Below are 16,994 nucleotides of genomic sequence, written 5' to 3' on the forward strand. Positions count from 1 at the left end.
GCGTTTCCTATACAGTGTTACGTAGGGTAATGTGTTGTGCTTTTGGTCTTTCCATATTTTTGTCCAATCCTTGTATTAGCGAGAACCGTATAAAAATCCCTGAGATTAGCCTTCACATACAGGCAGAAAAACGCGACGGGGGACTTTAATTTATTAATAAGTATAGATGTTCATATATTTCTCTTATTTGGGAAGCTTTTCGTGCTACTGCCTGTATACATTTTATATCTGTTATCAGAGATTTTTCTGTCCCAATAGCAAAAATTGTGTACGGTACTTCTTTTAGCATCTCTTCCCGTCTTGTATTAAATTAGTTCGCGATATTCTTTCGTTGTTGTGTTGGGAAATATGTCTGAAAAACATCTTTGCAGTATTAGCCATGTCGGTTATTTAGTCTGTTGTCAGCTGTCAAGAAAGTTACATTTGTTACTGTAGCATCAGTGATCATTTTTATAACTTTTTATAAAAATGCTAAAAAAGTCCATCAAGTCTTACAAATGTTAAATATTGCTTTTGTTATGAGTACAACGATGTTTCACCCGTGGTATGGGAGGTCTGAAGAAAGCCGTGAAGACGCCCTGGACGCTCCAGCACATCGCCAATGAAACCGTGCAAAAAGTGACATAAATGATTTATAACCATTGCCGATACACAATCAGAGAATCGCTAATGATGGTGGTGTATCAACTGGCTCATGTTATCAAAGTTTTTGTGATGTTTTGGGTATGAAACACATGACAGAAAAATGTGTCCCGAAATTGTTGTTTCGAACAAAAACCGCGGCGAATACAAGTTGCTCAAGAGTCGCTGGATGAAGTCAGCAACGATGCGGAATTACTGAAACGTGTCATAACAGGTGAAGAAACATGGGTGTACTAATATGAAGCACAAATTAAGACTCAGTCGTTGTAGAGAGAGCATTCTGGATCATCAAGACCCGAAAAACCTCCAGTGCGGCGAAATGAGAAGTTTACGCTCATTGTGTTGTACGATCTTAACGACGTATTGCACCATGAGTTCTTGCCACAAGTTCTAACGTTCAGGAATGATAAATATTTACAAGTTCAACGCCATTTATGTGAAACAAGCCGATGAAAACGTTCGGGTTCATGGCGAAACAATTCATGGCTTGTGCACCACAATAATGCACTTTTTCATACTTTGTTGCTTCTTCGTGAACTGTTGTTCAGGAACAGTACGGTAACGCTGCCCCAATCTCCATGTTCGCCAGGCGTACCCGTGTGTCCCCCCCCCCTCCAAAAAAACTGAAAGGTATTTGCTAACCAAAACAGGAAACTGTCAGAAGTCAGCTTCTGATGGTCGCCGTTACATGAAAAAGCTGTAATCTTGACAAAAGTGACTACTTCATTTTCTTGTGATAAATCAAGGTGGTACTTTCATTTATGCACTCTCTTTAATTTTTTAACTGATTTACTCACCTATATCTGAATCTGACAATGGATCTTGAAAAATTCATCGGATAACTTTACTTCCTTCAGTTCCTTCAACCAAATAATCAGAATATCATAGCTAATTACAGTAATAAACATTTTACCTTGTTCCTTCACAAAGTCATTAAGGATGGATATGGGAGTGTCCTCCCCCCCATGAACCATGGACCTTGCCGTTGGTGGGGAGGCTTGCGTGCCTCAACGATACAGATAGCCGGACCGTAGGTGCAACCATAACGGAGGGGTATCTGTTGAGAGGCCAGACAAACGTGTGGTTCCTGAAGAGGGGCAGCAGCCTTTTCAGTAGTTGCAGGGGCAACTGTCTGGATGACTGACCGATCTGGCCTTGTAACACTAACCAAAACTGCCTTGCTGTGTTGGTACTGCGAACGGCTGAAAGCAAGGGGAAACTACAGCCGTAATTTTTCCCGAGGACATACAGCTTTACTGTATGATTAAATGATGATGGCATCGTCTTGGGTAAAATATTCCGGAGGCAAAATAGTCCCCCATTCGGATCTCCGGGCGGGGACTACTCAAGAGGACGTCATTATCAGGAGAAAGAAAACTGGCGTCCTACGGATCGGAGCGTGGAATGTCAGATCCCTTAATCGAGCAGGTAGGTTAGAAAATTTAAAAAGTGAAATGAATAGGTTAAAGTTAGATATGGTGGGAATTAGTGAAGTTCGGTGGCAGGAGGAACAAGACTTTTGGTCAGGTGACTACAGGGTTATAAATACAAAATCAAATAGGGGTAATGCAGGAGTAGGTTTAATAATGAATAAAAAAAATAGGAGTACGGGTAAGCTACTACAAACAGCATAGTGAACGCATTATTGTGGCCAAGATAGACACGAAGCCCACGCCTACTACAGTAGTACAAGTTTATATGCCAACTAGCTCCGCAGATGACGAAGAAATTGATGAAATGTATGATGAGATAAAAGAAATTATTCAGGTAGTGAAGGGAGACGAAAATTTAATAGTCGTGGGTGACTGGAATTCGGGAGCGGGAAAAGGGAGAGAAGGAAACATGGTAGGTGAATATGGATTGGGGCTAAGAAATGAAAGAGGAAGCCGCCTGGTAGAATTTTGCGCAGAACATAACTAAATCATAGCTAACACTTGATTCAAGAATCATGAAAGAAGGTTGTATACATGGAAGAACCCTGGAGATACTAGAAGGTATCAGATAGATTATATAATGGTAAGACAGAGATTTAGGAACCAGGTTTTAAATTGTAAGACATTTCCAGGGGCAGATGTGGACTCTGACCATAATCTATTGGTTATGAGCTGTAGATTAAAACTGAAGAAACTGCAAAAAAGTGGGAATTTAAAGAGATGGTACCTGGATAAACTGACTTATCCAGAGGTTGTAGAGAGTTTGAGGGAGAGCATAAGGGAACAATTGACAGGAATGGGGGAAAGAAATACAGTAGAAGAAGAATGGGTAGCTCTGAGGGATGCAATAGTAAAGGCAGCAGAGGATCAAATAGATAAAAAGACGAGGGCAAGTAGAAACCCTTGGGTAACAGAAGAAATATTGAATTTAATTGATGAAAGGAGAAAATATAAAAATGCAGTAAATGAAGCAGCCAAAAAGGAATACAAACGTCTCAAAAATGAGATCGACAGGAAGTGCAAAATGGCTAAGCAGGCATGGCTAGAGGACAAATGTAAGGACGTAGAGGCTTATCTCACAGAGGGGTAGGATAGATACTGCCTACAGGAAAATTAAAGAGACCTTTGGAGAAAACAGAACCACGTGCATGAATATCAAGAGCTCTGATGGAAATCCAGTTCTAAGCAAAGAAGGAAAGCTGAAAGGTGGAAGGAGTATATAGAGGGTCTATACAATGGCGATGTACTTGAGGACAATATTATGGAAATGGAAGAGGATGTAGATGAAGATGAAATGGGAGATATGATACTGCGTGAAGAGTTTGACAGAGCACTGAAAGACCTGAGTCGAAACAAGGCCCCCGGAGTAGACAACATTCCATTAGAGCTACTGACAGCCTTGGGAGAGCCAGTCCTAACAAAACTCTACCATCTGGTGAGCAAGATATATGCGACAGGCGAAATACCCTCAGACTTCAAGAAGAATACAATAATTCCAATCCCAAAGAAAGCAGGTGGTGACAGATGTGAAAATTACCGAACTATCAGTTTAATAAGTCACAGCTGCAAAATACTAACGCGAATTCTTTACAGACGAATGGAAAAACTGATAGAAGCCGACCTCGGGGAAGATCAGTTTGGATTCCGTAGAAATCTTGGAAGAAGTGAGGCAATGCTGACCCTACGACTTATCTTAGAAGAAAGATTCAGGAAAGGCAAACCTACGTTTCTAGCATTTGTAGACTTAGAGAAAGCTTTTGACAATGTTGATTGGAATACTCTCTTTCAAATTCTGAAGGTGGCAGGGGTAAAATACAGGGAGCGAAAGGCTATTTACAATTTGTACAGAAACCAGATGGCAGTCATAAGAGTCGAGGGACATGAAAGGGAAGCAGTGGTTGGGAAGGGAGTGAGACAGGGTTGTAGCCTATCCCCGATGTTATTCAATCTGTATATTGAGCAACCAATAAAGGAAACAAAGGAAAAGTTCGGAGTAGGTATTAAAATCCGTGGAGAAGAAATAAAAACTTTGAGGTTCGCCGATGACATTGTAATTCTGGCAGAGACAGCAAAGGCCTTGGAAGAGCAGTTGAACGGAATGGACAGAGTCTTGAAAGGAGGATATAAGATGATCATCAACAAAAGCAAAACGAGGATAATGGAATGTAGTCGAATTAAGTCGGGTGATGCTGAGGGAATTAGGTTAGGAAATGAGACACTTAAAGTAGTAAAGGAGTTTTGCTATTTAGGGAGTAAAATAACTGATGATGGTCGAAGTAGAGAGGATATAAAGTGTAGACTGGCAATGGCAAGGAAAGCGTTTCTGACGAAGCAAAATTTGTTAACATCGAGTTTAGATTTAAATGTCAGGAAATCGTTTCTGTAAGTATTTGTATGGAGTGTAGCCATGTATGGAAGTGAAACATGGACAATAAATAGTTTAGACAAGAAGAGAATAGAAGCTTTCGAAATGTGGTGCTACAGAAGAATGCTGAAGATTAGATGGGTTGATCACATAGCTAATAGGAGGTATTGAATAGAATTTGGGAGAAGAGGAGCCTGTGGCACAACTTGACTAGAAGAAGGGATCGGTTGGTAGGACATGTTCTGAGACATCGAGCGATCACCAATTTTGTATTGGAGGGCAGCGTAGAGGGTAAAAATCGTAGAGGGAGACCAAGAGATGAATACACTAAGCAGATTCAGGAGGATGTAGGCTGCAGTAGGTACTGGGAGATGAAGAAGCTTGCACAGGATAGAGTAGCATGGAGAGCTGCATCAAACCAGTTTCAGGACTGAAGACCACAACAACAACAACAACAACAACATGGGAGTGTAGGACACAAATCGTAATCCCATAAGCATTCCGTCTAAATGATTTGTTAATCAAACAAGTTATGCATGGACAATGTGTAGACAGTAAACGTGCACTTATAAAAATGAACACTATTCATACAAGAGTTAAATTAAATTTACCAGTGCACCAAACTGAGTAGCGACAGAGGGTTGCCAGGATAACGAAATGACACATGAATAGAAATAGAAGTAACTTAGGCATTGTTTTTCACCACCGATACTGATATGAAGCCCACTGCTTAATCAGCAGAGAGAATCTCAACTCAACCGTGAGCATGTCGCAAATCAAGAAAAATCCATTAAATTCTGTACAGTGAACGAAAATAAAAATAATTCGCATACATAGGTACTCACTGTCGTTCATAAATTTAAGTCTGTCCAACTAACAACAGAGTACTGAATTTCAACGCACAACACGTGTTAGAGCATGCCACTATACATGCAAAGAAACCCCATCTCTTCCTCGATAAAATTCAGCTATAATGTAATACTGTGCACAAATATAACCACGGAAGCTGAAGTTATGGTTACTGGAAAACTATGAAAGAAAGAATTCAATTTTCCCAAGCCCATAAATTGCAAAAATCTGTTAATTACACCATTCCAGATCAATGAAAAATATGCTACGATGTAAGCATGTATCTGCTGTTCAAATCGAGGTCAATCCGATGATTAATAAGGAAATGCAATACACTGTACTCTGAGCAACACGTGATTGAACAAACCATGATCCAGAGAAAGGACACTGAAGGAAAAATCACGTAAAATTTTGAATCTTCAGTACTTTAGTGTCCAGAGAAAGAAAACTGAAAGAAAAATCACTTAAAATTTTGAATCTTCAATACTTTAGTGGGCATCCCTCAAGAATCCAAGGCGCAAGCTTTTACTGAAAGTTAAGTAATGAATAGACTTAAATCCTACCAACGCCCGCCTTTCATGCTAGCTTAACAAAGGTATCTACTTTCTAGTCCTCAAACTTACGCAAAATATGGAATTCAGCCCTGTTCTTCTCGCTGTTACGTTCCGCGAATTTACTTTACACATTTCACCTTAGTAACTGTATGGGAGAATGAAGTTTCTCTGTACTACAGAACATCAGACGCGGTGCGCAATTCACGCACACACAAAATACTCCGTGCCAAAAGCACAAGAAATAGTAAATCCATCTCTAATACACCTCCTACCATAATTAATGTAGCTTTCCCAAAAGTCCAAAAAGGCGGAAGTAGAGATGGTTAAATGCTACACACTAATTACATTCCAGTAATTCGAAAAAGACTGGAGTAAAGACAGAGGACACCTGCTCTTACCTACTCCCGGCGGCCGAGTCAGGTACCTGGCAAACAGTGTGCCTTCCGCTTTTCAGTGGCCCTAGGCAGGATTCGAACCTGCGACCGTAGCGGTCGCGCGGTTCCAGACTGTAGCGGCTAGAACCGCTCGGCCACCCCGGAGGGATTTGGGGGGGGGGGGGGGGAGGAGCCAAAGATGACCAGTGTACCGCCTGCAGCTTAACGGTATACCTGCTCGGGTACCTAACCTGCTGCAATTCTAAAACTCTCTGTCTTTCGACTGAAACTACCACTATTAGTACAACTGCCCTAGCGTACAACAAGTGCCAAGGCGTTCAGCTGGTGTTTAGCTGAAATCGGCAATCGTTGACGTGATGTCCCTAATTCGCTACTTTGAGACGACATATTGAATTCATCGTTCTTCGTTGTTTCCGTATTGTAACGTGTGAATTATGACAGTATGCCATTTCAAGGCAACGGCGCATTGGAAATTTATCAAAGGCACGTCACTCTAGGTACGATTCGTTATAATTAAATGTCAGTTAACGACACATCGACTGTAAAAGTCCTCAGGAGATTCTAGGATGAACGAGAATAATGCTAAAAATAGTATGTGATTGATGTCATCATGTGGTTAGAAAATGAAATGAAATGATCGTGTGGCATTGCTGTCCGGGAGGCCCCCACCGGGCGAGTTCGGCGGCCGGTTTGCAAGTCTTATTTCAGGTGACACCACATTGGGCGACTTCTGTGTCGATGATGATAATGAAAGAATGATGAGGAGAATACGACACCCCGTCCTCGAGCGGAGAAAATCTGAAACCCGACCGAGAAACGAACCTGGGCCCGCTGCATGCCAGGCAAACGCGTTACCACCCAGCTAAGCAGGTGGACATGTGGTTAGAGACGTGCTGTTGCAGTGCAGAAGAAGGTTTGCGTTTTGGTAGATGCTAATATTTTTCGTCATCTTCTCGTAAGTAACAGATTCTGGTACTTTCTTGTTCATGTAACAGAAACGCATTTCCTGCAGTAATTGGCGTTCCTTTGATTTCGTGACTTCAGTTTGATTAAAAAACGAAAGATGGAAAGAGCAGCAATCGTATTTACAGTCTTGCTTGACGTAAATAATTGGCTGTGATCAAATGCATAACAATGTTTTCGTGAATTTGCTGGGAAAGACAAAGTTCACACCACACAGCAAGCGAGGGTTTCAGACGAATGGAGGGACGTCGTGTAAGTTGTTACAGATTTCAGCCGAACGTCAGCCGCACACCATAGCACTTCCTCATTGTCCATACAACAGATACTGGTTTCCCTTACGAAAACTAACGCTCACTCATTTCAATCAAACACAGTAGATTAATAATAGGAAAGGGATATATGAAGCATACAGGTGCAAAAATCTGAAAGTGAATATTGAGAATAAAACTAGTCATTTCCTTCCGAGAGGCTTAGTACTTTCGCAGACAGGTAGCGGGTGTCAATGTATAAGAGAACGACTTGCAAGAGCAGATAAATATATGAGACGAATCTCGGAATCCCCCCACTCTCTTTGTCTGCCTACTCCTGCCTCTCACTCTGTCCAGCTCTTCCTCTTCCCTTTCTCTGTCCATCTCCTCTTTCCCCTCTCTCTGTCCATCGCCTACTTCCCCTCTTTCTGTCCATTTCCTCCTTTCCCTCTATCTTCTCCATCGCTCCTCTTTGTCCACCTCTTCCATCCCCTCTCTCTGTCCATCTCCTCCTTTCCTTTTATAGGGTGTCCCATTTATCTTGACCACCCTAAATAACTGTTTGTCCAGATGCAAATTACAAAATGTTTCAAGAAAATGTTCTTTAGCCGTCAGAGGGACATCAATCAGCTTGATTTCCTTCGTTGTAGCTTTGTTTTTTTACAAAGATATGAACAGCGGTATGACTTTTTAAAATGGCACCCTGTATTTTTTATTCTTTAATTCGTTTCCTCTCATAAAGACCTCTTCAAAAATATATCAGAGTGTACCATTCACTGAAACAAAACGTTATTAATTACATAACACTGACGTTGACGCTCCCAGCGCTTAGTGCAGGTACTCGGCGTAATGGAACACATCCACGCGCAGACGTTGACAGAGGTCAAATGTAAACATAAGTAAAGTGCACACCCGTCATTCCGTCAACCATCGTCAGCGGAAGAGTTGTGTGAGTAGATTGTACACCAACATGCTACTCATCTTTGGGGAATGTAAGTTAGCAGAACAGTAATTGCAATGCTGTTTTCTTACGTACGGGTACATTTAGTATAGTAGTTTAGTCCTGTTAAACACTGTTGTGTAGAGTAGGCATACAGTAAAGGCTGTCGCCGGCCACGGTGGCCGAGCGGTTCTAGGCGCTCCGTCCGGAACCGCGCGACTGCTGCGGTCGCAGGCTCGAATCCTGCCTCGGGCATGGATGTGTGTGATGTCCTTAGGTTAGTTAGGTTTAAGTAGTTCTAAGTTCTAGGGGACTGATGACCATAGTTGTTAAGTCCCATAGTGCTCAGAGCCATTTGAACCATTTGAAGTAAAGGCTGTCCTTCTTACAAACTGCATCGACATAACGTTTCTTTTATTGTTGTTGTTGTTGAAGGTAGGCGAAATGCTATGCAGGCAGCGGAACTGTAAGAGAGCGATATCCTGACAAGAACCCACCTTCCCGACGGATGCCCTCTCGTCTTGTTGCGACGCTTCGGGAAACGGGAGGTTTCAACCCACGACAACGCAATCGTTGTAGCACCCGCACAGACGAAGCTGCCAAAGTTACTGTTCTCGCTTCCGTTGCTATGAATCCACATGTGAGCACACGTCAGCCTGAACAGGAGCTTGGCATCCCTAAAACCAGTGTAGATCGTATTCCTACACGTCACCGGTTCCATGCTTACCATGTACACCTACATCAAGAATTGCATGGGAATGATTTCCAGAATCGTGTACAGTTCTGTCAGTGGGCACAGCAGCCAATCCTCGCCAAACCGAACTTCTTCTCCAATGTTCTGTTTACCGATGTATGTTCCTTCTCAAAGGACAGGTAAATACAAGGAACATGCATTGTTTGTCCAGCGACAAACCGACGATGGCTAAGACAGGTGGGACATCAGCGTCAATGGAGAGTTAACGTCTGGTGTGGGATTCTTCGTACTACAATTATTGGCCCTTATTTCATCAACGGTAGTCTAAACGGCACAGCGTATACCAGCTTCCTCAGAAGAATTCTTCCTCCTTTTCTGGATGAAGTGCTGCTAAGAACAATAATGCATATGTGGTATGAACGCGATGGATGTCCAGCACATAATGCCCTGCATGCACGTCGTGTTCTGAACCGAAGGTATCCTGCCTGATGGACTGGTCGCGGAGGAACAGTTACTTGGCCTGATTGGTCTCCGATTTAAATCCTCTGGACTTTTTTCTTTGGGGAAGCGTTAAAGACTTGTCTATCGCGATATTCCAACTACTCCAGATGACATACAAGAACGTATCGTGCTTTCTTGTAATTCTCTTCAGCAAGCAACACTGTAAGTAGTAAATAATTCTTTCATACAACGAGTGCACCAGTCTAACGGTGACCAGGGTCACCACTTTGAGCACCTTTGAATGTTCTGCTCCTGGGCAATGCTAGAGGAGAGTCAAAATCAATTTTGTGTTATGTTTTTACTTGATTTTCATTTGTTTTCTGACAACTCCAGCAAGTGGACGAGTTTGTGATCCCGGGCTCAAAATCTGTGTTGTGTTATGTAATTAATAACGTTGTGTTTCAGTGAATGGTACACTGTGATACATTTTTGAAGAAGTTCAAATGGTTCAAATGGCTCTGAGCACTATGGGACTTAACATCTGTGGTCATCAGTCCCCTAGAACTTAGAACTACTTAAACATAACTAACCTAAGGACATCACACACATCCATGCCCGAGGCAGGATTCGAACCTGCGACCGTAGCAGTCCCGCGGTTCCGGACTGAGCGCCTAGAACCGCTAGACCACCGCGGCCGGCTTTGAAGAAGTCTTTATGAGAGGAAATGAATTACCAAATAAAAAATTCAGGGTGCCATTTAAAAAAGTCATACCGTTGTTCATATCTTTGTAAAAAACAAAGCTACAACGAATACAATCATGCTGATTGATGTCCCCATGGCGGCTAAAGAACATTTGCTTGAAACATTTTGTAATTTGCTTCTGGACAAACAGTTATTTAGGGTGGTCAAGACAAATGGGACACCCTGTATATGTTGAACCATATGTTGTAGAGTGATAAAACTTTGCAGGTATATTGAGCGACATACGTAGATGCTCTATGCTAAACGTGTTGCGAATAGAATGGGTAACAAGGAATTATTACATTTGAACATGACGCCATACCTCATGCGACAGTTTTACTGCAAGAACACCGAAAATGTAGTGAGGGATGAACTTTTTTCCTTTTATTATTATGTGGGTGGAGGGGTTAGCGAGAAAAAGTTCGTGAAGGTTTTAAATTATGTATAAAATTTTTTGCAAGTCAGTAAGTGCTCTCGTTCTGAAATACTGCATCAATAAAATCTTGGTAGGCGGGCGTTGTGGCCTACGCTTCTTTTTCACCCCAACCCCCACCCCTTTGATAAGTATGTGGTTGTTACCCCACAGAGATTCTCTCCAGACGCTAAGACGCGTACCAAGTTTGGTTGAAATCGTTTTAGTGGTTCTAGACTGCTTCGCGAGAACAACATCGTCTTTATACTGAAAGTAAAACATCATGGTTGGCAAGTTATTTTTACTTAAAAATTAAATTTTAGATAAAAATTAAAAAAAAATAACTTTCCAACCGTGACTTTTATTTTCAGTATAACCACGAAAATCGGTTGCTATATCAATCAGCCAACAAAGGAGTAGAGTGAATACAATATCGTCTTTTTTCGATGGATCCCATTTAAATTCCACGAGTAGTTCTGTTACATTTTTCCGTAGGCTATACTGGAATATAGGATGCTAGGAGCGGATTTCTGAATTCGGTGGAAGTCTACTGCCGTGCCTATGTGATGAGGACTGCAGTTGGTGGCACTAGTGCCGTGCTGGATACAGATGCGTTGGTTGCTCCGCAGGCGGTGGACGGCGGCGGCGGCCGGGAGGCGGTGCAGGGCGGCCCCGGGGGCGGCCGCGTGCGGCTCTTCTCCTCGGTGGTGACCGGCCTCCGCATGGACACCAACTACACGTTCGAGGTGCGGCCCGCCGCGCCGCAGGGGGCCGCCGCCAAGGCGCGCGGACAGACCATCGCCGTCGCCACCAGGGGCTGTGAGTAGGCGCCGGTCCAGCTGGTACCGTCAAGTGCGGGCAGAAGATTAAGTCAGCCAGCTGAAAGCACGCTAGTCGCTTTGGGACGCACCAGGTGGTGTAGAGCTGGTGACAGGCTGTCACGTGACCTTCCACCACTGACCTAAGCCGCGCAAGTGAAATTTTGGAAATGTGTGGTAAGGTCCTGTGGGACCAAACTGCTGAGGTCATCGGTCCCTAACCTTACACACTACTTAATCTAAATTAAACTAACTTATGCTAAGGACAACACACACACCCATGCCCTCCGAGCTACGCGGACCATTACAAGGCGCCTAAGACCGCGCGGCTACCCCGCGCGGCCGCGCTAGTGTAATGGTGTGTATGTAGAGCTGTAAAACTACCGTAGACTGTCCTAAGTAAGCGTAGACCACGGTACTTTTCCTAGCAGCCTTTGTCAGTAACGATCACAAACGTGTTACCTGTACTTTAGGTGTGTTACATACCTATGGACGTTATCTCATTTCGTTCGCTTTGTTTGGGTATGCGATCAGTGTCTTAGTAGACTGCCCTATAAACCGGAAGCAGTGAACGGTCTAGAACAGGCCTATCCAAGAATTGCGCCCGGCGGGCGCGCCCGCGCCCCTCGAGCGCTAGGCAGTGTAGTTCAGCGCCCCGTCCGCCACCGTGTGTCGCTGTGTCGCTACTGTCGCCATAGGAGCGAGAGAGAGAGAGAGAGAGACAGAGAGAGAGAGAGAGAAAGAAAGAGAGAGCTGTAGAGCGAGTGAGACCGCACAGCACTGCTCTGCGCTGGACTGCCCCGCGGTCAGATCTAACCTAAACAAAACATTCTATCTTAGAAATAATTTTATGTGGGGGATATAGAGTCTCATTCTTACTGTTAGTAGTTACAAGTAAGTATTTTTTGTTATACTTCGTGCTACAATTTTTTGTATCCGTTTTCAGAGTTTAGAAATCGGATCCTTAGTTTGCTGTTTTGTACGTAATAATTTTAACTGACCAAGTTTCAAAACTTATTAAAATAGAATTAAGTTTATAAAGCTCTTTAATTCTTACAGTCAACATTGTTAAAGTAGACAATTAACATTTTACAGCCGGCCGCGGTGGTCTAGCGATTCTAGGCGTGCAGTCCGGAACCGCGCGACTGCTACGGTCGCAGGTTCGAATCCTGCTTCGGGCATGGATGTGTGTGATGGCCTTAGGTTAGTTAGGTTTAAGTAGTTCTAAGTTCTAGGGGACTGATGACCACAGATGTTAAGTCCCATAGTGCTCAGAGCCATTTGAACCATTTTTTGAACATTTTACACGTTTTTCTTTTTCAAGGAAACGATTCTGTCTAACCTTGGTACAATATTCCGTGAGACTGCTAACCTCAAAGAATTGGTCAAATTTTTATCGCCAAGGAATGAACGGTTCTGAGTTTTAGCAAGCTTTAAAAGAGAGAAAAAGCGCTCACAAATATACGTGGAACCAAACTTTGAGAGAACTTTGGCCGCGTGCTTCAGCAGAAGAGAATATTTCTCTCGTGGAAGACAGCTGTAAAAGTCATCCAAAGTTTTACACATAAGAAAGCGGTCCTTCAGGCGGATATGGCACTGTAGGTCAATCAGTTCTGGTTGAAGCACTTGTGAGACGTCCTCTGCCCGAAGGGAAAACGGGCGAACAAATACAGGGTTATTACAAATGATTGAAGCGATTTTACAGCTCTACAATAATTTTATTATTTGAGATATTTTCACAATGCTTTGCACACACATACAAAAACTCAAAAAGTTTTTTAGGCATTCACAAATGTTCGATATGTGCCCCATTAGTGATTCGGCAGACATCAAGCCGATAATCAAGTTCCTCCCACACCCGGCACAGCATGTCCCCATCAATGAGTTCGAAAGCATCGTTGATGCGAGCTCGCAGTTCTGGCACGTTTCTTGGTAGAGGAGGTTTAAACACTGAATCTTTCACATAATCCCACAAAAAGAAATCGCATGGGGTTAAGTCCGGAGAGCGTGGAGGCCATGACATGAATTGCTGATCATGATCTCCACCACGACCGATCCATCGGTTTTCCAATCTCCTGTTTAAGAAATGCCGAACATCATGATGGAAGTGCGGTGGAGCACCATCCTGTTGAAAGATGAAGTCGGCGCTGTCGGTCTCCAGTTGTGGCATGCGCCAATTTTCCAGCATCTCCATATACACGTGTCCTGTAACGTTTTTTTCGCAGAAGAAAAAGGGGCCGTAAACTTTAAACCGTGAGGCATCCAGAAGCTTTAAACTGCGCATACCATCGCCGAATGGAGTTAGCAGTTGGTGGATCTTTGTTGAACTTCGTCCTGAAGTGTCGTTGCACTGTTATGACTGACTGATGTGAGTGCATTTCAAGCACGACATACGCTTTCTCGGCTCCTGTCGCTATTTTGTCTCACTGCGCTCTCGAGCGCTCTGGCGGCAGAAACCTGAAGTGCGGCTTCAACCGAACAAAACTTTATGAGTTTTTCTACGTATCTGTAGTGTGTCGTAACCATATGTCAATGAATGGAGCTACAGTGAATTTATGAAATCGCTTCAATCATTTGTAATAGCCCTGTATATCCATCGGCTGGCGTTCGGGCGGTCCGCACGGCCAGCTAAGCGGCACGGCTCGGCCGCTGCAGCAACATAGGAATTCGCCCGGGGCGCTGCGCTGGCCGCGGGCGATCGCAGGCGCTGGCGCCCAAGGGGCACAGTATGGACGAGCCTGGTCTAGAAACTGAGTAAGGATACGTAAAGGGCCTCGTAACCTACAGAACACTTTTGTGCAACATTGATATCCCCATGTCCGTTACTGAAAAATAAACGCTATTTGTAGGAAAATTGGAATTGTAAATGTTAATTCGGGTCTTGTTCGAAAGTTGTTGATCTATAATGTAAAACAAAGGGATGATGTAGTAAAAATTTTAAAAAAAATCGATACATACTTATCATACAGCGCTATAAAAAACAATTTCCTCAAAATGAAGGTAAAATTAAAGAAAAAAATTTCAGATTGAACAAAAACGTACCAAACATCGCTTCAATATTCGACGACTTTATATACAACTTGCTTCTGTTGTTCATAAACAACTTTTGCACTTATCAATAGTAACCGGATTCCATTGCCTTTGATCATCACGAAAAACGTTCTATTAATTATAAAATAATAATAATAATTACATAGACTTCTTATGTTTTTGCATGTAAACTGTACTTGCATTAAAATTAATTGCTTTGGTTACATAAAAGCGCAGAAATTTCGCGATCGTCTAATTTTTATTACTTTAAAATATTTTTATATTTTTTAAGGATATAAAATACACAATAGTGTAATACTGAACGATGTGCGGTTCTAATTATGTCAAAACAAACAAACAAAAAGCAAACAGAAGTTGTCAGTTCTCAGTTTCTCTCACACACATTCATGTATGTTTCTTTCCCTACCAATGTCATCCAGTACTACTGGTAATCGTATCATTTACTACGCCATTTATGTACCATACCAAAACCACCGAACAGTAGTTTTGGTAGAGGACAACTCTACGTGTTTCAGACATGGAATCACCCCAGGCAGGTGGGTCATTACTGAAGACAATTCTACTGCTCAGTTTCATTCTAGGCCTAAAAAGTGTCTGAAGACGCCCTGGACAGCGGCGGGACACTAACCTGACTGGCGCTCAGCCATTATTGACACTTAGAAGGTCACTGTCAGGCATTTCGCGATTATTAATGCTTGTCAAACTATTATTGGTCATAATGATTTATGAAGTTTTTAAGTAGACTTAATTTATGAAATTACTTCTTACAAGTTATTTAGTAGTTAACAGGACCCAAGAAAACTCCTTTTCATTAAATTCATTCGTAGTAACAATAAGCTTTAGCCGCTGCTGCTGCATGCTGTTGCGAATTGCTATAAGCCACGTGGAAAAAGACAGTCATCTAAAGAGGTGAGTGCAAAACCTAAGGCCAAAACAGTGACACTCACACGCCACAACATATGATATACGCTAATCCACTAAATTCCGTTGGACAAGCCAGATTCCGTATAATTTGTAAATTCTTATTCAGATACGCAGTCAGATATCTTAGGTATTCATTCTTACAGGTTCATTTGTTCCTGCAGTTTTTCATATTCAAATACGCAGTCAGATAGCTTATCCGAAGGTTAGTTTTAAGTTTTCCAGGTAGCGATCTGTTGAGGGCTTAAATGACAGTGAAAATGACACTCATACAACACGCACATAGCGATATGCAGGTTAGTTTCATATTACTGATACCTCAGGTTGCTTATCTAGTCCATTTTTAGAGATGAACTTAGGCTTGATTATTGCAATCTCAGGCTAACAACTACGAGCGTAACCCTACAATGGGGCCTTACGCTATGCTGGCGAATTTTATCTTGAATTCCATCTTCAAGCGTAGTTAAGCCATCTAAATCTCTCCTTGCCATATAAATTAAATTAGGTCTTGAGTGTGGAAAGATCTGCCATCACCGATCTGAGGGCAGCGTGACACGTCTTCTGTCTCGGATCTCTCGACCAACGCTACTGAAATTTTACTCTCGCAGTCATACCTCGTGTCACAACAATGCTTAGAGTCGTCCTCCCATGTTTCGCCCTCAGATTGTTGCTATCGATATCTAAATGCTTACTTATTTCCATAGAGAATCGTAGAATCTTACGCAGTGCGAAGAACAGCCGTAAGTTGGCTATGTTGTTTTCGATACTAGTGTAATATTTAATCAATGTAATGGAGAGTTCTGACACACTCCTTACAGTGTGTAAATTAAATGTCGTAGTGCATATTTATATAACTTTATGTTACAAAAAGTGCTAAAGGTGCACAATGTTGCCCAGTTTTACTGCATTTGAAAAATGACGTTTAAGATCTTAATAACGTTCTGGTTCAGAAAGAGCCATCGCCCGAAACGGACAGCAGTAAACAAAGTATATAAAAGCGTCTCCAATGTAACATTATTTTATTAGGTTCCATTCAATAAAATTATTGTAATTATTCTTCGTGAGAGACCTTCCTTTTTTATATCAACCCGCGAGAATAGGTATAAATTAAATACTATAAATTTCGACAGGGTGTTCGTAAATTCCCGTTACAAACTTCTAGGGCTTGAGGAGGGGAGTGAGTACATAATATCTAGAATCAGAACCCATATACGGAAACGTATCGTTCCCGTTCTACGACGGTTTCAGGTCAGATGTGCAACGCGTCCACGTGTGCTGAGTAAAAGACAGAAGTCTCAGAGCTGCTTCTCCTGGTACGCAATAGGGTAGAGAGGATGACGTGTACTACGTCAGATGGTCACCTGATGTTACTTAACGTATGAAAAGTTCGATTTACAAGACTCCTGTAGAGACAGGAGAAGATGTGCTGACACAAGTTCTGGCCACTGTTCTAAAAATTGAAGAGACACCAGGTGGGATGAAGAGTGAGTACCGGAACATGCTTCGTAACTACAATGTCTGTAACA

General features: G+C 42.5%; 1 protein-coding gene across 1 annotated transcript in view; it reads left to right on the top strand.

Annotated features, from left to right (window-relative positions):
- The window catches only part of LOC126458277 (uncharacterized), a 608,335-nt gene that overhangs the window by 537,294 nt on the left and 54,047 nt on the right, over positions 1-16,994 (top strand). Inside the window, exon 4 of the mRNA XM_050095209.1 lies at positions 11,308-11,497. Coding sequence (XP_049951166.1) covers positions 11,308-11,497 — 190 coding nt within the window. The remainder of the gene's footprint in view (positions 1-11,307; positions 11,498-16,994) is intronic.

Source organism: Schistocerca serialis, chromosome 2 (genome assembly GCF_023864345.2).
Source record: "Schistocerca serialis cubense isolate TAMUIC-IGC-003099 chromosome 2, iqSchSeri2.2, whole genome shotgun sequence".
In the NCBI taxonomy this organism is placed as follows: Eukaryota; Metazoa; Arthropoda; class Insecta; order Orthoptera; family Acrididae; genus Schistocerca; species Schistocerca serialis.